We start from the raw sequence: 24,793 nt of genomic DNA, 5'->3' as shown, positions 1-24,793 counted from the left end.
CATCTCTGGGGATAGGTTGTCTACTAATATCCATTATAAGCCCACCGACTCCCACAGCTACCTCGACTACACTTCTTCACACCCTACCTCCTGTAAGGACTCCATTCCATTCTCCCAGTTTCTCCGTCTTCGACGCATCTGCTCTGATGATGCTACCTTCCATGACGGTGCTTCTGGTATGACCTCCTTTTTCCTCAACCGAGGATTCCTCCCCACTGTTGTTGACAGGGCCCTCAACCGTGTCCGGCCCATTTCCCGTACCTCTGCCCTCAACCCTTCCCCTCCCTCCCAGAACCATGACAGGGTTCCCCTTGTCCTCACTTTCCAACCCATCAGCCTCCATATCCGAAGGATCATCCTCCGCCACCTCCAGTGTGATGCCACTACCAAACGCATCTTCCCCTCCCTTCCCGTCAGCATTCCGGAGGGATCGTTCCCTCCGCGACACCCTGGTCCACTCCTCCATTACCCTCACCACCTTGTCCCCGTCCCATGGCAACTTCCCCTGCAATCGCAGGAGGTGTAATACCTGCCCATTTACCTCCTCTCTCCTCACTATCCCAGGCCCCAAACACTCCTTTCAGGTGAAGCAGCAATTTACTTGTACTTCTTTCAATGTAGTGTACTGTATTCGCTGCTCACAATGTGGTCTCCTCTACATTGGGGAGACCAAGCGCAGACTGGGTGACCGCTTTGCGGAACACCTCCGCTCAGTCCGCAAGCAGGACCCAGAGCTTCCGGTTGCTTGCCATTTCAACACTCCCCCCTGCTCTCATGCTCACATCTCTGTCTTGGGATTGCTGCAGTGTTCCAGTGAACATCAACGCAAGCTCGAGAAACAACATCTCATCTACCGATTAGGCACACTACAGCCTGCCGGACTGAACATTGAGTTCAATAATTTCAGAGTATGACAGCCCCCCATTTTACTTTCATTTTTAGTTATTTTTTCTTTTTTTACATTTTTTACAACATTTTTTTGCATTTATTTCATTTCATCTTAGTTTGTTCAGTTTGCTTACCCACTGTTTTTTTTTCATGTTTGCACTTGCTGCTGTTCAATATTCAGTCCGTTAACACCTTTTCTGTACTAATGCTTTGTCTTTCAACACACCATTAACATATTGTTTGCCTTTGCTCCATGACCTTTTGGTCAGCTATGTGGCCTTGTCCAATCTACACCACCTCCTTTGTTATCTCTTGCCCCACCCCCACCTCACTTGCTTGTAACCTGTGACATTTTTAATATTTGTCAGTTCCGAAGAAGGGTCACTGACCCGAAATGCTAACTCTGCTTCTCTTTCCACAGATGCTGCCAGACCTGCTGAGTGGTTCCAGCATTTCTTGTTTTTATTTGAGATTTCCAGCATCCGCAGTATTTTGCAATTATTTCATAATGTTCTTCAGGTAACTTAACTGTACAAAGAGATGCATTTTCCACTCTGTGCTACCAGAGCACATTGGGAGCATGCACACTGGGGAATTGCAAACCCCAAGCCTGCAATTTCCCATTCATTAGTTTTACCAGATTGAACATACAGGCAGGTGGTTCGTAATTTCTTTCCATGTGCTCTCAAGATATGCCAGTACTCTTAACCCTCATATGTAGGAATATAAAGAGGTATCACTGACAGCAGAATAAGTGGAATTGGGTACTTGAATGCACAAAGAAGCTGTGGATGGGTCAGGATAAGAGGTTGAAGGATGGGAATATGGTAGGAGGATGACACCTGATGGTCCAAAAGGGCAAACACAGTTTGGGTACCATTCTCTTGGATCTCTATCCCCACAAGCTGCTAGGCCCACAAACCCCCACAAATACAAGATACAACCTCCCCTCTGAGAAAGATGGAAAGAGAAATTTCAACTAAATACCTGAATCAAAACTTTTGAAATTCACATTGATAGGCTCGGTTACAAATTTTGTTGGATGATATGCTTGGAGTTATGAGTGTCAGTTGTTACAAGAGGTTTTATTTTTGTAATCAGAACGTAGAATTCTGTGTGCTTTAAAAACTGAGTAAAGGGTTTTTGCTCGGTGGAAGACGCCTGCAAATAGTTGGAATTCCTGCAATGTTTTGAAAGGAAGTTGATAACAAAAGTTAAACTTTGAGTTCTTTGAAAAGAAGTTGAACTTGTACAAGGACAGGAAAGCAGGCAATTTCAAGGAAACCACGGAAGTTTGGCCTTCCTCAGAGCAGTTTTTTTTGAATGACAAAAGACACCGTGTCTGGACATGTGACCATATTCAGGAAGATTTTTTCAACTTTGGATCCTTTAAAAAGGCAGTGAGTTGGACAAAGGACAAGCATTTGAAATCTGTGTTTGGACCTGCCTAGAGCAAGAGAGGAAGACCCAGAAAAGTGTTACCTCTCTCTGTAAAGGAGACTTGCATCTCTTGAAAAGGAATCCTGCATTTGAAAGATGGCAGATTCCAGTTGCCTCCTGTCTCCGAAGAATTCCTGCATCCAATGAGATTCCTGTTGCCTCCTGTGCACTAAGAAATCCTGAAATCTAAAGAATCCTTCTACTGCTAGACTGCTGCTGACCCAAGCAGACCTGTCGCTACACCCCGATGGAAGATTTATGAGATGCCTGCTGCAGTTAAACTGCTGTGAACACCTATCCATCACAGACTGTTCATCAACCTTGCCTGGAGAGACTGCGAGTGGCATCCGACTAGTCGACTCTGACACCTCACCGTACTGAAAACATACTACCAGAACATGATAAACTGAATTATTTTTATTATTCCTTCTATTGCTAAGCAACAGCGGTAAACCAAGATCCTTTCTCCCTGGTTAACCAATTTTTTTTAATGTATGTGTGTGTGCATGAGGGTTAAGGTAATAAGGAGTTTTTCATTAATAATGAGATAAATCTATATATTAGACTAATTAATTATTAGAAAAGAAATAATAAATGCTGTTGTTGTTTAAAGAAACCAGATTTTAGTGTGCTTTATTCTGGGGGACAAATAGGATGTCTAATTTGGCTATTCTTTGGTAGGTTAAAAAACTTTCTTGATATGCTGTGACCTGTGGAGTAGTGGGACTGAATTAACAGTGCATTACTCCCGCCTTGGTCGTAACACAGTGAACATATAATATACTTAAAACAAGCTGTCGAATGTTGAAAGATTGACTATTATGGCAATGAACACATTCAACTTTTCATTTTCTAGTCAGAAAGTCATCAATGCCTTAAGGTGACCAGCATTATTTTTTTTTTTAATGATTAAGTGTATTGTAATCAATTGCTCCATAACCCAGAATCTTAGTCACCCTTTAACCAGGTTTCATGCATTAAAATTTCCTGTGTGGAGCCAGTCTAGGAACAAAAATGCCTGATGCAGATTTTTGATTCTATTCCAGTAGAAAGTTCTTCCCATATTGTAACCTTCTCATTTACATCATTGGAGTGGATCATCACAACATCAGGAATTGGTCAAAGTAGCAAGATGATGCAGCAGCCTCAATTTTCCGAGAAACCAATAGACAATTTGGGAACAATAAATGCTGTAATTTTCTGACAGGCCACACAGGCTTCATACTGCCCGCTAAGCTTGCGACAAACCCAAGAAATGTGAGAAAAACTGATAAGAACATTCACCTTCACCTTGCTCCTAATACCATAAACCTCACTTACAGCCAGATACAGAACAGAATGACTCACTCACTGAGTCAGCAATGTTCCTTCATGTAGCTGGCACTAATGCTTTTACTAGAGGATTGCTTTTAGCATCTTCTTGAGCCTCCAAACTCAGAGGGAGCAGTGCTACCCACATAGCTCAGTGTATCATGAACAATTAGCCAGCATTTTTCTGCCAGCACAACCACCGCTTTATGGCAATCTGCAGTTTTTAAAGAGTTTCTGCCTCACCAGATTTTCTGCCAAAGATGAATGCGCCAAGGTGGCTTTTCCAATGCCTGTAACTTATTCCAATTAAAAAGGAAGGAATCCCATTGCAAAAGCTGGCAAAGTCTTCAAGCTAGTGGAGCAAGTGAGCCTGCATCAAAGATCAGCACAAGGTTCATTTTTGAATAAGTAACCTAGGTCCTGCTCTGGCACAGACTGATGGAAATTCTTTTCCCTCTTGCAGTTTCAACACAGATTGGCGCTAAACAGGAATTCTCAGATCAAGGTGGCTGTTCTAGGAAACAGAACTCATAGTGACATAGTTTTGGCACTGAGACGAAGAATTAACCACCCTCTTAAGACAGCCTCTCAGGATACTATACAGCTTTCAAACTCATTGAGAATCACTCTCATCATGGCTAACTCTCCACAACTGGTTCATTTAACTGAAGTATCCATGTGCTAGTGGTCTGGCTCTGCTATTTTTATCTCATCCAACTATGCAGCTTTCCAACTCCAATTTTTTCAGAAATATGTTCCTTTTGATTCCAATCCCCACTTAATACTATTTCCCAGCCTACTTCTCTTACCATTCCATGCTAAGCTTTCTCTTGAAATGAGCCCATACCCTCTGCTTCTCTTTTTGTATTCTTCACCATACCCATCATGATACTCATTTCTGGCTAACTCAGAGCAAGAACTTCAACGATCTTATCCATTCCTGGCCACCACCCCACCCAGCTTATTCCCAACAGTTTAACCTCGCTAACCGCATCCTAAATTATCCCAACCCTGCTAGTGTATGTCAATCACTGATCCAACTCCCCCCACGGCCCTCTAGAAAGTTTACTCATTCACAAAAAAGTCCTTCACCATCCATAACAGCATGGATTAATCTACTGTTGACCTGGCCTCGACAGAAATATGAGTTATAGCCAATAATCCCTCCCCATTCACAACTCTGCTGGCCGCCTACAAATCGTCACTTACCTCCCCAAATTGTCATGGCAAACTGTCATAGTGGTGATATGGCTATCTACCTACTCCTCCGGCATGTTCTTCTCACTCCACTATCTTACCCTTCTCTCATCTCATTTAAAATCATTTTCTGCTTCCCTGCTATACAGCAGCTTCAGAGATCCCTCTCAGCCTTTACAATAACACCCAAGGCCCAAATCCCTTAACTCCCTCTCCAACATGGCTCCCTCCAATTCTCTTCCAGTCTCACTTTCACAAACTCTTCCACCCATGCTCACAGCCAGCCCTTTCACCTCACCATCTCAAGCTACCTCACCATTACTGCTTCACAAAAGCCCCCAGCTCGCTCTCTCCTCTGGCTTCTACTCAGTACAACACCACTGTTGCTATTAATCTCATCTGTTCCACTGTCTCTGCTTTGGACACCCTTGTTCCCACTAAGTCATTCATTATTCCTCCAGTTCCCATCTTCACTTTCCTAAAGGTGCTATATAAATACAGGTTGTTGAGTCCAAAGGCCACAAACTCAAGCAACTGCATAACTGGCCCAGTCAGTCAATCAACATAAGATCTCGACTGACCATATTGCCATCCACTAATATCCATTAGAAGCCCACCGACTCCCACAGCTATCTCGACTACACTTCTTCACACCCTGCCTCCTGTAAGGACTCCATTCCATTCTCCCAGTTTCTCAGTCTCCGACGCATCTGCTCTGATAATGCCAACTTCCACGACAGTGCTTCTGATATGTCTTCCTTTTTCCTCACGCGAGGATTCCCCCCCCCCACTGTAGTTGACAGGGCCCTCAACTGTGTCCGGCCCATTTCCCGTACCTCTACTCTCACCCCTCTCCCTCCCTCCCAGAACTGCGACAGGGTTCCCCTTGTCCTCACTTTCCACCCCAACAGCCTCCATATCCAAAGGATCATCCTCCGCCACCTCCAGTGTGATGCCACTACCAAACTCATCTTCTCTTCCCCTGTAAGCATTCCGAAGGGATTGTTCCTGCTGCGACACCCTCATCCACTCCTCCAATACCCCAAACACCTCGTCGCCTTTCCACGGCACCTTCCCCTGCAATCGCAGGAAGTGTAATACCTGCCCTTTTACCTCCTCTCTCCTCACTATCCAAGGCCCCAAACACTCCTTTCAGGTGAAGCAGCGATTTACTTGTACTTCTTTCAATGTAGTATACTGTATTTGCTGCTCACAATGTGGTCTCCTCTACACTGGGGAGACCAAACGCAGACTGGGTGACTGCTTTGCGGAACACCTCCGCTCAGTCCGCAAACATGACTCAGAGCTTCCTGTCACTTGCCATTTCAACACACCCCCCTGCTCTCATGCCAACATCTGCCCTGGGCATGCTGCAGTGTTCCAGTGAACATCAACACGAGCTTGAGGAACAGCACCTCGTTTACCAATTAGGCACACTGCAGCCCACTGGACTGAACATCGAGTTCAATAATTTCAGAACATGACTGCCCTTTCTTATTTATTTTTATTTTATTTTAGTTTGTTTCATCATTCTTTTTTTTTTCGACCATGTGCCTGCCCACTGTGTTTTTCATGTTTGCGTTTTTGGCTAGGGCTGTTCATTATTCTGTCATTTAATACCCTCTCTGCACTAATGCTTTGTCTTTCACCACACTCTTTGCCTTCGCCCCATGACCTCCTAGTCAGTTAATCTCTCTGACCCTCTGTCCTATCAACACCTTTCCTTTTGTTCTCTTGTTCCCCACCCCCACTTTAATTGCTTGAAACCAATTACATTTCTAACCTTTGCCAGTTCTAATGAGATCACTGAATCATTAACTCTACTTCTCTCGACACATGCTGCCAGACCTGCTGAGCATTTCCAGCACTTTGTTTTTAGTTCAGATTTCCAGCATCTGCAGTATTTTGCTTTTATTTATGACCATATTAAGCTCTAGTCTGCTTCACTGTCAATCAAATCCTAACATTTTGCGAGTTTATAGAATGGTTATAGCACAGAAGGAGGCCACTCAACGAGTCATAACTGTGCTGATTCTCTGGAACAGCAACTCACCTAGTCCCACTCTCACTCCACTTAGAAAGAAAATATACATGCAAACGCGATCTCAGCCATCTGGGATTGATATTACGCCCCTTTTTTCCACTCTCGCACCCACCAGAAAGTTTGATTTACTAGTTCAAGAGTTAAAAGCTCCTACTGCTAAGGAACAGGAAAATGTCAAAATAAATCCTACATTTAATTGGCAAACCAAAAGGATTTTCCACTCTCACATCAATATTACTTCTCTGATCTGGAGTTCTCCCAAGTAAACAGTAACTACCATGCTACTTACCTTCATCTAAAAATGTACTCAATCCATGCGGCACAAAGGAGTCCACATCAAAGCCATGACTAATTCTCAGTTCAACAGCTGTCAGGACTGGTTTATTTAGATCCACTAGGAGAATCTGCCCTGGTCGATCAGGATCAAAGTTATGCACCATTGGGAATTTCAGACCCTTAAAAGCAAGTGTAAACAAAAATAGGGAACCATACAGAACAGGTTTTGTCTTGCAGTAACAGAAATAAAGCATGTTCATTGTGAAGATAAGGAACTTAAACTAGAGGCTTACAATAATATGTATTTTTCAGAATTTTAAAATACAGTTCCTCTTCACACATTACTACAAAGTAGTTTTGTCATTTTGCATGAGCACTTAGCTGGTCTTTGACAGATACAAGTAACAGTGTAACTTGGTGCTGTAAACTGGGTACTGGTATCAAGCAGTATCTGGAGTATAAATGCACCATAGCTCACACATTACACCAACTAACGGAGGCTTACGTCAAAGCTTTGTTAAAGCACAGTATGGTGAGCAACACACCTCTTTTTTTTTTGGAGGGCATGGGTAATATATTTAAGTGCGTGGCCCCTTTAAATTTGTTTATGCAACTGCACAGGCACATTAAGGGGCAGACATGTACACCCGTGTGGGGACTTGCGGGTTGCAGTGTCGCCACATCCCAGAGGCAACATTGATGGTGATCTACAGATTCAAACTATGCTACTAGGCGATCTGTGTACCACTTTCAATTGAATTACAAAAATTTTATATAAAACCCTCAATTTAGCTGTAAAGCAGAGACATCTTGAAATAGGCTTAAAAAATTTGATACACTAACTGAAAAAAAAATAGTTCCTGGCCACTATATTTTTTTTTTTAAGTGCAAGACACATGAAATGTTGAAATCCTGTTTCAGGTTAAGAGGGGATTCGATACACTTGTTCAAATAGGCTGCGTTTGCTGACAATGCAACCACTAGGTGGCGCAGTACTGACACATGTGCAAATGCAGCCTCATCGACAGACAGGGAGCGGGGTATTGTTGGTGATGGGTGTGGTAGCTGCGATCGTGGCCACTGAGGAGGGAGGGGGTTTGGGTTTAACTCGCTTTTGTGTCAAATTGAGCAGCGCTTTTTTTTTACTGGCAGTTGCCTGAGACATCGCAGTCAATGATGTTTCAGTGGACGAGGCTGCATTTACACATGTACCAGTACTGCACCACCGAGTGGTTGCATTGTCAGCAAACACAGCCTTGTGGAAAAGCACGCTGGGGAAAACTATTTCCACTGGTCAGTGAGCCAATAATTTAATTGCTCAAATTTAAGACCTTAACCGTGGAGTAGTTAAGGGATATATGTATGTTGGAACACAATGTCCTACTAGAAACAGAAGCAGCAGAAATCAATGCAATTGACTTTTCAAAAGGAATTTTTTTTTTTTAAAGTGGTATAGGGAAATGGCAGGAGAATAGCACGAAATGAAAAACATTTGAGAGGGCTAACATTGGGCTAAATGACCTCCTGTGTTGTAAAATTCTATGATTCCAGCCCCCTCACAAATGTCAGATTAATGTAAAAACCTGATTAGAATTTTTTTTTTTTAAATGGTGCTCTTGTACTGTTTTACAATTTATGGGTGTTGGAGTGAAACAGTATCTCTTTAGAGATTTAAGTACATTACTTTTATAAAGTGAATGAATGACATTATATGGACATTCAAATTAAAATCTACATTACATTAAAATATATTTGCACTATTATTAATCGTTGCCCTATGAAAAGTAAAACATGCTAGCACTTAAAAGGTCTTGAACAAAGACTGTTTAGTTTGCCAATTACAACTTTTTTAAAAATTATTTATTAGATAAATATCAAATGCATACTCACAGAGCTGATAAGGGCCAATCCTCCAGGGAGAATGTTAATGTCTTCGGAACCATACTCTGGAATGGAAAATATTCAGTGCAGTTTCTATCAGTCAATGAAAGCGATACATCAGTCCCACAACCAGAACTTTTTTTTAAAATGTTACCTACCAGCTATAATCATCAAAAGGGTTCTTCCAAAGAACCAATCTGATGACAAATTGAAGCAGAATGGAAACAGACATTGAGCAAAGGAGTTGCTTCCAGAGAGTGCTCAGCATCAGCCAGTACTGAATCATAGAATTATTACAAAACTTGGCAATGTAGTAAATAGTGAGGAGCATCGTAGCAGACTTCGGAAGGACACAAGATGGACTGGTGAAATGGGGAGACATATAGCAGATGCAATCTAATGTGGATCAGTGCAAAGTGAGGCACTTTGAGAGGAAGAACATGGAGAGACAGTATAAATGGTACAATTTTGAGGGTGCAAGAGCAGAGGAGCCTGGGGGTGTATATTCACAAATCTTTGACATGCAAGACAAGTTGACATGCCAGTTAAGAAAGTGTATGGGACACTTGGCATTGAATACAAAGCTGGGACTATTCTCCTTAGAGCAGTAAAGGTTAAGTGGAGAAAAAAAAATAGAGGTATTCAAAATTACCTTGATGGAGCCAGTAGGACAAAATATTCTCCTCGCCCCTTAACCTTCTCTGCTCCAAGGAGAACAACGCCAGTTTCTCTAGTCTCTGCACATAACTAAGTGTCTCGCTGTTGCCATTCTAAATCTACTCTGCACCCTCAATAAGGTCTTAACATTCTTCCTAAAGTGTGGTACCCAGAATTAGATACAATACTCCAGCTGGGGCATAAGCAGTGGTTTATAAAAGTTTAGCACAACTTACTTACTTTCTCCCTCCCTCCCTCCCACCCACACCACCCACCACCCCCACCCCCCCCCCCCCCACCACCAAAGCCTAGGATCCAGAATTTTCTTTTAATAAAAAGGTTTTTCAACTTGTCTTGCCACCTTCAACAATTTGTGCATGTACAACTCAGATCTCTCCTACAATAAAAACAGAAAGTGCTAAAAATACTCAGCAGATCTGGCAGCATCTGTGGAAAAAGAAACAGAGTTAATGTTTCAGCTCTGTGACCTTCCATCAGAACTTGCGGCGTCCCTAGACAAGCTGTTTCAGTACAGCTACAACACTAGCATCTACCTGACAATGTGGAAAATTGCCCAGCTATGTCCTGTACATGAAAAGCAGGACAAGTCCAACCCGGTCAATTACCGCCCCATCAGTCTACTCTCAATCAGCAGCAAAGTGATGGAATCAAGCAGCACTTGCTTAGCAATAACCTGCTCAGTGACACGCAGTTTGGGTTCCGTCAGAGCCACTCCGCTCCTGACCTCATTACAACCTTGATTCAAACATGGACAAAAGAGCTGAACTGAAGAGGTGAGGAGAGAGTGACTGCCCTTGACATCAAGTCAGCATCTGACCGAGTACGGCATCAAGGAGCCCTAGCAAAACTGGAGTCAATGGGAATCAGGGGAAAAACTCTTCGCTGGTTGGAGTCATACCAAGCACAAAGGAATATGGTTGTGGTTACTGGAGGTCAATCATCTAAGCTCCAGGACATCACTGCAGGAGGGTAGTGTCCTAGGCCCAACCATCTTCAGTTACTTCAATGACCTTCCTTCAATCATAAGGTCAGAAGTGGGGATGTTCACTGACGATTGCGCAATGTTCAGCACCATTCGCAACGCCTCAGATTCTGAAGTGGTCCATGTAGAAATGCAGCAAGACCTGGACAATATCCAGGCTTGGGTTGATAAGCAGCAAATAACATTCGCGCCACACAACAGTAACCCGCTCCCTCTCGCGATCGCCACTTCTATTCCCCTCTCTGATCGCTGCCTCAATCAGTCAGTTTTCCGCTCCCTCCTGCAATTGCCACTTCTCATCCACGCTCCATCCTGCCATTTCAGACTGCTCACTGCTGCATCCCACACCCTCCTGCTTGCCATTCCACCCTGTCACTTGCTCCCCACTTCGCCGCTTGGAGATGTGACGGTGCAGGGGGAAAAAAAAGTGAGCAGTGTGCTAGCGGTGAGACAGGAAGCGAGCGACAAAGAGCAGTAGCGAGAAGTCTTGAGCAGGCAGATGCGGAGAGAACTGCAGGAGGGATCAGGGAAGAGAAGTGGCGATTGAGGCACCAACTGCAGGAGGGAGCGGGTTACTGGTGGAGGGGATGGAGGTGGCGATTGTGGCCATTGAGGGGTGAAACAATACTCAAGACTTCATTACATCTTACATCATTACGTGGTGATGTTGGCGCTCACATGCGCATGCCCATACGAGCAAACTGGCAAATGTTCAGACGCACTGATGACGTTGGCAATCGCTATGTGTTGTCAGAAGACACTCTACAAAAATATCAAAGTAGTCCTAATACCAACCCCTATGGGAACAGCACTGTATTATTCCCTCCAGTACAAAAAAGCTGCACCACTACTCTCTGCTTTTTGTCTTGTAGCCAATTTTGCATCCACGCTACTAGCTCCCCATTAGTCTCATGGGCTTTAATTTTGCCAACAAGTCCTTTATGTGGTACTTTATCAAAAGCCTTTTCAAAGATCGTATGCACATCAATTTCACTACCTATATCAACCCACTCCATTACTTCAAAAAGCTCAAGTTAGTAAACTTGCCTTTAATAAACACGTGCTAGCTGTCGTTTATTATTTTTTAAAGTGTTCTTTTTGTATGCTTATTGTTAAACTTTTGTTCATCACAGACAATAAACTAACTGGCCTATAGCTGTCATGTTTATCTCTCTCACCTTTATTGAGCAGAGCTGTCTTCTGGTACCACACCCATATCCTAGGAGAATTGGAAGAACGCAGCCAGACCCTTTACCTCCACCCTTGCTTCCCTCCGCAACCCAGGATGCATCCCATCTGGACCTGGTGACTTTGCCAGTTTGAGCAGTACCAACTTTTGAAGTACCTCTTTATTTTTATCTTGTCCAATTTCTCTAGTACTTCCTCCTTTACTGTAACATTGACAGTATTCTCTATTAAAGACAGATGAAAAATACTCATTTAGTACCTCAGCTATGGTCTCAGTCTCCACAAGATCTCTTTTGTTCCTAATCAATTCCACTCTTCCTTTGATTACCCTTACTATTTATATACGTTTATAATAACTTTTAGATTCCCTTTTATATTTGTCTGCTACCCTATTCTCATGCACTATTTCCCTGTCTTATTTTCTACTGTGCATCACTATCTATGTCGATGAGCTGCTGCTTGGGAATAGGGAAATAGTCTTTTCAAACCAATTTTTGCCAACTACTGCTACATTCACCTATCTATATTAAATGCATCAGAGAAACCAATTATATTGGTATAATCCATGTTCGTTGCATGAAATTTTACCTTTCAATTTTTGTAACTTCTCTTTTTACAGCTGTTTTCATGTAAACAATGGAACTACGTACCAATTCCTTTGATCAGATGGCAATTAGCAGGTTTAATTGGATCCAGTTCTCTGAATACACCCATCTTATTGCTGCAAACCAATGGAAACAACATAATCAATTTAACAATCTGTTAAAACACAGTGGAGTAGATTTTCAAATTGCTGCACTGGCATAAAACTGGCTTTGCAGATCAGCTGCCCCCTATGGAGACAGCCTGATTCTTATTTTGATTAAATCAGTTTTATGTGCAAGTTGTGAACCTCCACTTCAAGGATGCTTGCACGCATGGCATGAAGGTCCCAAATGTCGACTATCACACTTGGGAGTCACTAGCTGGCAAAAGAGGGAAATGTGCACTGCCACAATGACCAGTTGCTACAGCAGCTTGGCAACAGGTGCCAATGTCAAAAACAATAACTCACAGCATCAACTGGCAGCTTCACATGCAGCACTTGTGGCAGAAACTGCCTCTCAAGGATTGGCCTTCACAGCCATCAGCAAAGGTGCACCAAGACACTCCACCTCAATGGATTGTTTGCTGCAGTGTCCATTAGCTTTCGTAGATGGAAGGATGCCAACTCAAGTTGAAAATCTACAGCATTAGATGGAATAGCAGTTTCCAGTCAAGTCTTTCAGGCACTAAATATGCTTGTGTACAATAGATAAATGTATTAAAGTAGCTGCATTGTGCTCAAGCAGACCAACACAAAGTTGTAGCACATTTAATTTCACACAGAATCAGCATTTACCAGCATACGTTAATGTTTATAATCTGTTACGACCAGGTGAGCAATGTCTAGGGGTCTTTTGCTGTCTTTACCTGGTCTTATTGTAACAGGGTTTTATTTTAAACACAGTGTTTTGAGCTCCCCCTTTGTGAATCCTTGTTCACAGCTTTCCAATTATAAGGCAAAGAAATGAGCACAAATAGGCTTTCTTTGGTCTAAAGAAGAAAAGTGAAATTTATTAAACTTACTTAAACTCTAATACGGTTCAAGACTACAGATATACAACGCACCTATGCTAGCATGCACACGTGATATACACATGCAGATAGGGTCAGAAAAGAAAAGATAAAGTGGAAGAGTTTGAGGCAATATCTTGTTACTGTGCTTCGCTGATGGTATAGTCCTTTTATAGGCAATTCTTGCTTTTCGTTGGGGCCCAGTAATCTGCTTTAACCTTGTTCACATAGGAAACTTTTCTCTCTTTGAGGTTCACGTGTCTTTACAAGATTCAGTTCCCTGAGAGATGAGCAGGCAGACAGGAGAGGCTGTAATTCTTGCTTCTGTTCCAGGAGCACAGGGCATTCGGAGTTCAAATTCTGTTCTTCCAGTTTAAAACTCCCCTAGTTGGCCAGCAGGTGGTCACATGGCTGACTGGTTTGACTAGGTCTCTCGTGTGTAATAGGGTGGGGACTGGTTCCTTTGTTTCAATACTGTCTGGTACTGTGCAAATATCCTTACAGCCAGGGGCTTGCAATTTTAAGTTTTAATGTTCATGTGGCAACATCATGTGCCAAGACTGAGGCATACATGGGGGGTTTGCCCGACAAAACAAGTGACTTGTTTAACCCAGGGATTTCCCCACACCACCACCACCCACCACCCCCACACCCGGGCCCAATGGCACCTTTCGTTTTACAGGGTTTTGAATTCAAGATGCATTTTACTTTAGAATTTGCCAAAGTTCCCAAATACAACCAGCCCTATCTCCCCTCGAGCTTATATGGACTCAAGACTTCATTACAACTCACTCCAGACTTCTATAGTACATTATCTTTCCTCATAAACTTCACATTGTTTCTTATCCCCAACTCCAGCACAAACTTTAAAATGCTGGACTTAATTTTCAAAATCCTTCTGCAACTTTTCTATACCCAGCCTCTGGAGCCGTTCCAATTTCAAGTTTGAACACATGCCCTCTGCTCAGCCAACTTTGCATTTCTCACCTTCCTAGCTATACTCATCTTCAAAAGCTTCCAAATACACACTTCTTTAATATACCTGAATTTATTTTGTACTTTATGGTATTTTCTTCTTTCCCTTGACAGCACTCCAACTCTGCTTAAAAAGACTTAACTCCCTTCTCCATAATAGTAGCTCAGGCAACTTCATCCTGCCTTACTTACTTGAACCATTCTTCATGTGACAACCAACTTTACCCACAAAACAGCCAAGCTCTTTATAAAGATCATTTGACCTACCTATGCTATTTACCACCAGAACTCTGCTTAAGAACTCATTACTTCTACCAAAGATTGCCAACATCCCAGGAGACACCCCAGAGCCCTTTACTTTCCATTCGACTCAAACCTATTATGGATACCTCAAAGCAGAGTTCATCGCTGATAGCAAAACCACCCATTCTTTTCCACAAAAGAAACTATTCACAAATCCACCATTGAACCATCATGATGACAAACAGCAAGCATCTTCAGCTGGCAGCATTTCCTTTTCCACCAATCCTCTCTGCCTTAATGCCATTGACTGTTCTTCCTGAGTGTCACTTCTGATGAAACCGATTGCTTAAAATCTCTCTTACAGCTTTTTCTAGTGCTTTTCTTTATGGCTGTTCATGAATGTAACCCACTCCTTGCTTTCTGATAGCTCCAACTGCTGCCACATCCTCATTCTCTCAGGGGTTTGGACCTCATTGATTTCTTTCTCAAGTTTGAACCAACCACCATTAACTATGACCTTATTATGAACCTGTAAAATTTACTGATTCCTATGAGCACAACAGTAATCGCGACCCAACAATGTTCAAAATATTAACCAGGTCTTAAACTTCTCAGCTGTGATTTATTCATATTGTATCGGTTTCATTATGTCTTTGATAACTGGCTGGCCATGTTAATTAACAAGCATCATAGCTAATTCAAAGTGTGGATTTTAGATCAAATAAACCAATTTCCATTTGATGTTCCTTTCCTTGATAAGAGTGCCTTTCAATCCACTGTCTAGTGGAATGTATGTGACAGGACATGAAGTTTCAGTGTACTGTATGGAACATTAGTTCTCAGTTTTGATTCCCTAGGTTGTGCTATTGTTTAATGACATTTCAGGCAGGAAAATGTTCATAGGTCTAGGATGTTGCCTGGTCTGGAGGGCATTAGCTATGAGGAGCGGTTCGATAAACTCGGATTGTTTTCACTGAAACGACGGAGGTGGAGAGGCGACATGATAGAGGTTTACAAAGTTATGAGCGGCATGGACAGAGTGGATAGTCAGAAGCTTTTTCCCAGGGTGGAAGAGTCAGTTACTAGGGGACATAGGTTTAAGGTGAGAGGGGCAAAGTTTAGAGGGGATGTGCGAGGCAAGTTCTTTACACAGAGGGTGGTGAGTGCCTGGAACTTGCTGCCGGGGGAGGTTGTGGAAGCAGGTACGATAGCGACGTTTAAGAGGCATCTTGACAAATACATGAATAGGATGGGAATAGAGAGATATGGGCCCTGGAAGTGCAGAAGGTTTTAGTTTAGGCAGGCAACAAGATTTGCGCAGGCTTAGAGGGCCGAATAGCCTGTTCCCGTGCTGTACTGTTCTTTGCCTACTTACAGGAGACACTAAAACAGAGTATAGTGCAAAAACCCAAAAATCATGAGTTCACTTCTCACATCAATAATGGACAGAAATACCATACAATATTACTTAACAGATATTGATCAGGTGGAAACAGCTGAGATTAAAATGTTTAATGTTAATGTTTCCATTTGCAACATAGTGGTAGAACCACAGTGGAATTTGTACCCAAGAGCAAATAAACACAATGCAGAGTTGCCCAATGCAGGTCATGTTTCAGAGTCTAGCCATGGAACAGCTACTTGTTTCCCAAAGCTTAAACAAGATGACAGAGCAAATATAGAGCAAGCACATTACGAAATAACATGCAAGAGCACAATCAGATAATAATGATCACTTTGTTATAACCAATGAACAAAGTGCACACTTTTTATCATAAGTGCTAGAAATCTGAAACAAAAATGTTGGAAACAAACAGCAGGTTCACTAGCATTTGCAAAGATAAATAGTACAGACATTTTTTCTTTTTTATTTTCCTGGCTATTTTGACATTAATTTATTCTTTAAGATGATCTTTCGCACCATCAGAGTTTCCCAGTTTTCAGATTAGCATCTTGCTTATAAGTCCATTAGCTGCTTCGGATTCCAAAATCCATGTCATCTCCCTCTTCCTTTTATGCCCAATTTAGGAGCTTTTTTAATCTTTGTTGATTTTTTTTTAAAGTCTGCACTTGAAATGTTAACCTATCTTCTCGTCACAAAAGTTGACAGACCTCCCACATTGCCAGTATTTTTGTTTTTATTACTGGGCAAAATATTCCAGCAGTCGTCACATATCACTTTTTACAACTTAATCAGTTTGTTCAAATAGCTGATGTCGAAATCCTATCAGATTTCATTAGTTTTTTTTTAATTTTTCATGGGATGCGGGTGCTGCTGTCTAGGCCAGCATTTATTGCCCATCCCAATTGCCGTTGAGAAGGTGGTGGTGAGCTGCATTCTTGAACCGCTGCAGCCCCAAGTGTAGGTACACCCACAGTGCTGTTAGGAAGGAAGTTCCAGGATTTTGACCCAGCGACAGTGAAGGAAAGGCGATATAGTTCCAAGTCAGGATGGTGCGTGCCTTGGAAGGGAACTTGCAAGTGGAGGTGTTCCCCTGCACCTGCTGCCTTTGTCCTTCTAGGTGGTAGAGGTCACAGGTTTGGAAGGTGCTGTCAAAGGAGTCTTGAGTTGCTGCAGTGCATCTTGTAGATGGTACACACTGCTGCCACTCTGCTTCGGTCATGAAGGGAGTGCATGTTGAAGGTGGGGTGTCAATCAAGTGGGCTGCTTTGTCCTGGATGGTGTCAAGCTTCATGAGTGTTGTTGGAGCTGCACCCATCCAGGCAAGTGGAGAGTATTCCATCACACTCCTGACTTGTGCTTTGTAGATGGTGGACAAGCATTGGGGAGTCAGGAGGCGAGTTACTCGCTGCGGAATTCCCAGCCTCTGACCTACTCTTGTATCCACAGTATGTGTGTGGCCAGTCCAGTTCAGTTTTCTGCTCAATGGTAACCCCCAAGATGTTGATAGTGGGGGATTTGGCAATGGTAATGCCATTTATCAAGGGGAGATGGTTAGATTCTCTCTTGTTTGAGATGGTCATTGCCTGGCACTTAAGAGGCAAGTAACATGTGCACCATACATCAGCCATAGCCTGGATGCTGTCCAGGTCTTGCTGCACCTCAATACGAGCTGCTTCATTATCTGAGGTGTCACGAATGGTGCTGAACATCGTGCAATCATCAGCGAATTTCCCCACTTCTGACCTTATGATGGCGAGAGGTCTATGATGAAGCAGTTGAAAACAGTTGGGCTTCGGACACTATCCGGTAGTGATATCCTGGGACTGAGATGATTGACACTCCAACAGCCACAGCCATCTTCCTTTGTGCTAGGTATGATTCCAACCAGCAGAGTTTTCCCTGATTCCCATTGACTCCAGTTTTGCTAGGGCTCCTTGATGCCATACTCGGTCAAATGCTGCCTTGATGCCAAGGGCAGTCACTCTCACCTCACCTCTGGAGTTCAGCTCTTTTGTCCATGCTTGGACCAAGACTGTAATGAGGTCAGGAGCTGAGTGGCCCTGGTAGAACACATACTAAGTGTCAGCAAACAGGTTATTGCTGAGTAAGTGCTGCTTGATAGCACTGTCGACGACCCCTTCCATCACTTTACTGATGATCGAGAGTAGACTGACGGTCTGGCATTAATTGGACAGGTTGGATTTGTCCTGTTTTTGTGTACAAGACATACTTGAGCAATTTTCCACATTGCCAGGTAGATGCCAGTGTTGGAGCTGTACTGGAACAGCTTGGTTAGGGGCGCAGCTTGTTCTGGAGCACAAGTCTTCAGTACTATTGCCGGAATGTTGTCGGGGCCCATAGCCTTTGCAGTATCCAGTGCCTTCAGTCATTTCTTGATAACAGGTGGAGTGAATCGAATTGGCTGAAGACTAGCATTTGTGATGCTGGGGACTTCAGCAGGAGGCCGAGATGGATCATCCACTCGGCACTTCCAACTGAGGATGGATGCAAATGCTTCAGCCTAGTCTTTTGCTGGGCTCCCTCATCACTGAAGATGGGGATATTTGTGGAGCCTCTTCATTCTGTTAGTTGTTTAATTGCCCACTATCATTCACAACTGGATGTGGCAGGACTGCAGAGCTTAGATCTGATCCGTTGGTTGTGGGATCGCTTGTCCTCAAATTTGTTAGTCAGATCAAAATGAAAGAGGCACTGCCTCGGTTTTCCATTCACCTCCTCCGCACCCCCTAAAATCTATTCTCTGGCAAATGGAGCCCTAAATATAATTGTAATTATTCAACTACATCTTTGCCTCCTTTTCCAGAGGTAAAGCTTTAATTATCTCAAATGCCCTGGGCTCTAACAATAAACAAATAAGCTTATCTTCAATATCCCTTTTCACTTATACAGGATTCGCACTGTTTAAAAGAAATCAAAGTCGTATAATCGAATGACAAATCTCCCAACAGCCATTGGCTTCCCTTACACAATAACTTCAGATCTTTTAAGTAAAATCTGAAAACCTACCTATGATCAAGTTACTGTTTTTAAATCCACCACATATTCATTTCATTTACCGTGACTCCTCAATAAGTAACGATCTTGGCATGCCTGTCTCCAATGCCACACACAGCTCTCTCTCTCGAAATGGGGCGACATTGTTCTGCACTGGCTCTGGGAGATTTGGGATCTGCCCCCCTCACAGCATCAACATACCGCGCATTGATTTTAAAAACACTTTTTGCGCTCGAAAAGCTTTAAACTGGTTCCCGAAAACCAGCGTTTATTATTAACACCTTGCAACCTCCAGGACTCGAACAAACAGCAATGCCTCCTCAATGTTCACAAACTCTGCCACAACAATCCTAAATGTTTTCAGAGCCTTAGTCAACTATCCCATATCAGTGTGAGTGTTTGGGCTGTGGTGTGTGTGTGTGTGTTTGAGTTTGGGGTGTGTGTGTGTGTGTGTTTGAGTTTGGGGTGTGTGTGTGTGTGTTTGAGTTTGGGCTGTGGTGTGTGTTTGAGTTTGGGCTGTGGTGTGTGTGTGTGTGTGTTTGAGTTTGGGCTGTGGTGTGTGTGTGTGTGTGTTTGAGTTTGGGCTGTGGTGTGTGTGTGTGTGTTTGAGTTTGGGCTGTGGTGTGTGTGTGTGTGCGTGTTTGAGTTTGGGCTGTGGTGTGTGTGTGTGTGTTTGAGTTTGGGCTGTGGTGTGTGTGTGTGTGTTTGAGTTTGGGCTGTGGTGTGTGTGTGTGTGTGTGTGTGTGTTTGAGTTTGGGCTGTGGTATGTGTGTGTTTGAGTTTGGGCTGTGGTGTGTGTGTGTGTTTGAGTTTGGGCTGTGGTGTGTGTGTGTGTTTGAGTTTGGGCTGTGGTGTGTGTGTGTGTTTGAGTTTGGGCTGTGGTGTGTGTGTGTGTTTGAGTTTGGGCTGTGGTGTGTGTGTGTGTTTGAGTTTGGGCTGTGGTGTGTGTGTGTGTTTGAGTTTGGGCTGTGGTGTGTGTGTGTGTTTGAGTTTGGGCTGTGGTGTGTGTTTGAGTTTGGGCTGTGGTGTGTGTTTGAGTTTGGGCTGTGGTGTGTGTTTGAGTTTGGGCTGTGGTGTGTGTTTGAGTTTGGGCTGTGGTGTGTGTTTGAGTTTGGGCTGTGGTGTGTGTGTGTGTGTGTGTGTGTTTGAGTTTGGGCTGTGGTGTGTGTGTGTGTTTGAGTTTGGGCTGTGGTGTGTGTGTGTGTGTTTGAGTTTGGGCTGTGGTGTGTGTGTGTGTTTGAGTTTGGGCTGTGGTGTGTGTGTGTGTGTTTGAGTTTGGGCTGTGGTGTGTGTGTGTGTGTTTGAGTTTGGGCTGTGGTGTGTGTGTGTGTGTGTTTGAGTTTGGGCTGTGGTGTGTGTGTGTGTGTTTGAGTTTGGGCTGTGGTGTGTGTGTGTGTTTGAGTTTGGGCTGTGGTGTGTGTGTGTGTGTGTGTGTTTGAGTTTGGGCTGTGGTATGTGTGTGTTTGAGTTTGGGCTGTGGTGTGTGTGTGTGTTTGAGTTTGGGCTGTGGTGTGTGTGTGTGTTTGAGTTTGGGCTGTGGTGTGTGTGTGTGTTTGAGTTTGGGCTGTGGTGTGTGTGTGTGTTTGAGTTTGGGCTGTGGTGTGTGTGTGTGTTTGAGTTTGGGCTGTGGTGTGTGTGTGTGTTTGAGTTTGGGCTGTGGTGTGTGTGTGTGTTTGAGTTTGGGCTGTGGTGTGTGTTTGAGTTTGGGCTGTGGTGTGTGTTTGAGTTTGGGCTGTGGTGTGTGTTTGAGTTTGGGCTGTGGTGTGTGTGTGTGTGTGTGTGTTTGAGTTTGGGCTGTGGTGTGTGTGTGTGTGTGTGTTTGAGTTTGGGCTGTGGTGTGTGTGTGTGTTTGAGTTTGGGCTGTGGTGTGTGTGTGTGTGTGTGTTTGAGTTTGGGCTGTGGTGTGTGTGTGTGTTTGAGTTTGGGCTGTGGTGTGTGTGTGTGTGTTTGAGTTTGGGCTGTGGTGTGTGTGTGTGTGTTTGAGTTTGGGCTGTGGTGTGTGTGTGTGTGTTTGAGTTTGGGCTGTGGTGTGTGTGTGTGTGTTTGAGTTTGGGCTGTGGTGTGTGTGTGTGTTTGAGTTTGGGCTGTGGTGTGTGTGTGTGTTTGAGTTTGGGCTGTGGTGTGTGTTTGAGTTTGGGCTGTGGTGTGTGTTTGAGTTTGGGCTGTGGTGTGTGTTTGAGTTTGGGCTGTGGTGTGTGTTTGAGTTTGGGCTGTGGTGTGTGTGTGTGTGTTTGAGTTTGGGCTGTGGTGTGTGTGTGTGTGTGTTTGAGTTTGGGCTGTGGTGTGTGTGTGTGTTTGGGCTGTGGTGTGTGTGTGTGTGTTTGAGTTTGGGCTGTGGTGTGTGTGTGTGTTTGGGCTGTGGTGTGTGTGTGTTTGAGTTTGGGCTGTGGTGTGTGTGTGTTTGAGTTTGGGCTGTGGTGTGTGTGTGTTTGAGTTTGGGCTGTGGTGTGTGTGTGTGGTTTGGGCTGTGGTGTGTGTGTGTTTGAGTTTGGGCTGTGGTGTGTGTGTGTTTGAGTTTGGGCTGTGGTGTGTGTGTGTTTGAGTTTGGGCTGTGTGTGTGTGTGTTTGAGTTTGGTGGGCTGTGTGTGTGTGTGTTTGAGTTTGGGCTGTGGTGTGTGTTTGAGTTTGGGCTGTGGTGTGTGTTTGAGTTTGGGCTGTGGTGTGTGTGTGTTGAGTTTGGGCTGTGGTGTGTGTGTGTGTTTGAGTTTGGGCTGTGGTGTGTGTGTGTGTGTGTTTGAGTTTGGGCTGTGGTGTGTGTTTGAGTTTGGGCTGTGGTGTGTGTTTGAGTTTGGGCTGTGGTGTGTGTTTGAGTTTGGGCTGTGGGTGTGTGTTTGAGTTTGGGCTGTGGTGTGTGTTGAGTTTGGGCTGTGGTGTGTGTTTGAGTTTGGGCTGTGGTGTGTGTTTGAGTTTGGGCTGTGGTGTGTGTGTGTGTGTTTGAGTTTGGGCTGTGGTGTGTGTGTGTGTGTTTGAGTTTGGGCTGTGGTGTGTGTGTGTGTGTTTGAGTTTGGGCTGTGGTGTGTGTGTGTGTGTTTGAGTTTGGGCTGTGGTGTGTGTGTGTGTGTTTGAGTTTGGGCTGTGGTGTGTGTGTGTGTTTGAGTTTGGCTGTGGTGTGTGTGTGTGTTTGAGTTTGGGCTGTGGTGTGTGTGTGTTTGAGTTTGGGCTGTGGTGTGTGTGTGTGTTTGGGCTGTGGTGTGTGTGTGTGTTTGAGTTTGGGCTGTGGTGTGTGTGTGTGTGTGTGTGTGTTTGAGTTTGGGCTGTGGTGTGTGTGTGTGTGTTTGAGTTTGGGCTGTGGTGTGTGTGTGTGTGTTTGAGTTTGGGCTGTGGTGTGTGTGTGTTTGAGTTTGGGCTGTGGTGTGTGTGTGTTTGAGTTGGGCTGTGGTGTGTGTGTGTGTGTTTGAGTTTGGGCTGTGGTGTGTGTGTGTTTGAGTTTGGGCTGTGGTGTGTGTGTGTTTGAGTTGGCTGTGGTGTGTGTGTGTGTGTGTGTGTTTGAGTTTGGGCTGTGGTGTGTGTGTGTGTGTGTGTTTGAGTTTGGGCTGTGGTGTGTGTGTTTGAGTTTGGGCTGTGGTGTGTGTGTGTGTTTGAGTTTGGGCTGTGGTGTGTTTGAGTTTGGGCTGTGGTGTGTGTGTGCAAGGCAGTCACTCGCCTCTCAGGCTTTGGAAAGGTGATGCGGCTGCGAAGGACAGGAAGAACCTGACAGCGACAGTCGGACGCTGGCCACGCCCCTCTCTGGTATCGGAAACCGGACTTCACAAATATTCAAAATAAAAATAAACTCCACTTATTTCCCAGTCTCCCGTCAACTCGCTTTCAATTCCGCCCAGTTTGCATAACTTACCAGAACTCGAATAGCCGGTCCGCCAACACGGCGAATATCACCGTAAAAACGGCCAGGACGAACACTTTCCCATCCCCAATCAGTGAGAAACTCGGACAAAACGAAAGCAACTTCTCACTGGCGGAGAGACCGCCTCAACGTTGGAGATTGACAGTTAAAGGGACACTGCCTGTGGGAGAGGAGAGGAGGGGAAAGGAGGAGGGAGGAGGAGGGGAGAGGAGGAGGAGGAGGGGGGGAGAGGAGGAGGAGGAGGGGAGAGGAGGAGGAGGAGGGGAGAGGAGGAGGAGGAGGAGGAGGGGAGAGGAGGAGGAGGAGGAGGAGGGGAGAGGAGGAGGAGGAGGAGGGGAGAGGAGGAGGAGGAGGAGGAGGAGGAGGAGGGGAAAGGAGGAGGAGGAGGGGAAAGGAGGAGGAGGAGGAGGAGGAGGAGGAGGGGAAAGGAGGAGGAGGAGGAGGAGGGGAAAGGAGGAGGAGGAGGAGGAGGAGGAGGGGAAAGGAGGAGGAGGAGGAGGAGGAGGGGAAAGGAGGAGGAGGAGGGGAAAGGAGGAGGAGGAGGAGGAGGAGGAGGGAAAGGAGGAGGAGGAGGAGGAGGAGGAGGGGAAAGGAGGAGGAGGAGGGGAAAGGAGGAGGAGGAGGAGGAGGAGGGGAAAGGAGGAGGAGGAGGAGGAGGGGAAAGGAGGAGGAGGGGAAAGGAGGAGGAGGAGGAGGAGGAGGAGGAGGGGAAAGGAGGAGGAGGAGGAGGAGGAGGGGAAAGGAGGAGGAGGAGGGAGGAGGAGGGGAAAGGAGGAGGAGGAGGAGGAGGGGAAAGGAGGAGGAGGAGGAGGAGGGGAAAGGAGGAGGAGGAGGAGGAGGGGAAAGGAGGAGGAGGAGGAGGAGGGGAAAGGAGGAGGAGGAGGAGGAGGGGAGAGGAGGAGGAGGAGGAGGGAAAGGAGGAGGAGGAGGGGAAAGGAGGAGGAGGAGGAGGAGGGGAGAGGAGGAGGAGGAGGAGGAGGGGAGAGGAGGAGGAGGAGGAGGAGGGGAGAGGAGGAGGAGGAGGAGGAGGAGGAGGGGAAAGGAGGAGGAGGAGGGGAAAGGAGGAGGAGGAGGAGGAGGGGAAAGGAGGAGGAGGAGGAGGGGAAAGGAGGAGGAGGAGGAGGAGGGGAAAGGAGGAGGAGGAGGAGGAGGGGAAAGGAGGAGGAGGAGGAGGGGAAAGGAGGAGGAGGAGGAGGAGGGGAAAGGAGGAGGAGGAGGAGGAGGAGGGGAAAGGAGGAGGAGAAGGAGGAGGAGGAGAGGAGGGGAAAGGAGGAGGAGGAGGAGGGGAAAGGAGGAGGAGGAGGAGGAGGGGAAAGGAGGAGGAGGAGGAGGAGGGGAAAGGAGGAGGAGGAGGAGGAGGGGAAAGGAGGAGGAGGAGGAGGGGAAAGGAGGAGGAGGAGGAGGGAAAGGAGGAGGAGGAGGAGGGGAAAGGAGGAGGAGGAGGAGGGGAAAGGAGGAGGAGGAGGAGGAGGAGGAGGGAAAGGAGGAGGAGGAGGAGGAGGAGGAGGGGAAAGGAGGAGGAGGAGGAGGAGGAGGAGGAGGAGGAGGAGGGGAAAGGAGGAGGAGGAGAAAGGAGGAGGAGGAGGAGGGGAAAGGAAGAGGAGGAGGAGGAGGAGGGGAAAGGAATAGGAGGAGGAGGAGGAGGGGAAAGGAAGAGGAGGAGGAGGAGGAGGGGAAAGGAAGAGGAGAGGAGGAAGAGGAGGAGGAGGAGGAGGAGGAGGGGGAGGAGGAGGAGGAGGGGGAGGGGGAGGGGGAGGAGGGGGAGGGGGAGGGGGAGGGGGAGGAGGGGGAGGGGGAGGGGGAGGAGGGGGAGGGGAAAGGAGGGGGAGA

The 24,793-nt window shown here is 45.5% G+C and overlaps 1 protein-coding gene across 2 annotated transcripts in view; it reads right to left on the bottom strand.

Annotated features, from left to right (window-relative positions):
* The window catches only part of LOC137346436 (serum paraoxonase/arylesterase 2-like), a 69,621-nt gene extending 46,529 nt beyond the window's left edge, over window positions 1-23,092 (bottom strand). The window contains exons 1-4 of one of the 2 annotated variants that reach the window (XM_068009889.1): window positions 22,955-23,092; window positions 12,536-12,606; window positions 9,047-9,102; window positions 7,170-7,335 (exon numbers count right to left, since the gene is read on the bottom strand). In XM_068009889.1, coding sequence (XP_067865990.1) covers window positions 7,170-7,335; window positions 9,047-9,102; window positions 12,536-12,599 — 286 coding nt within the window. In that variant the 5' untranslated portion in view covers window positions 12,600-12,606; window positions 22,955-23,092. The remainder of the gene's footprint in view (window positions 1-7,169; window positions 7,336-9,046; window positions 9,103-12,535; window positions 12,607-22,954) is intronic. The other variant, XM_068009897.1, reaches the window with a different exon arrangement.
* Window positions 23,093-24,793: the final 1,701 nt, after the last annotated feature.

Source organism: Heterodontus francisci, chromosome 2, assembly GCF_036365525.1.
Source record: "Heterodontus francisci isolate sHetFra1 chromosome 2, sHetFra1.hap1, whole genome shotgun sequence".
In the NCBI taxonomy this organism is placed as follows: domain Eukaryota; kingdom Metazoa; phylum Chordata; class Chondrichthyes; order Heterodontiformes; family Heterodontidae; genus Heterodontus; species Heterodontus francisci.
The sequence above is the reverse complement of the archived record's forward strand: the minus strand, read 5'-3'. Positions and strand labels throughout refer to the sequence as shown.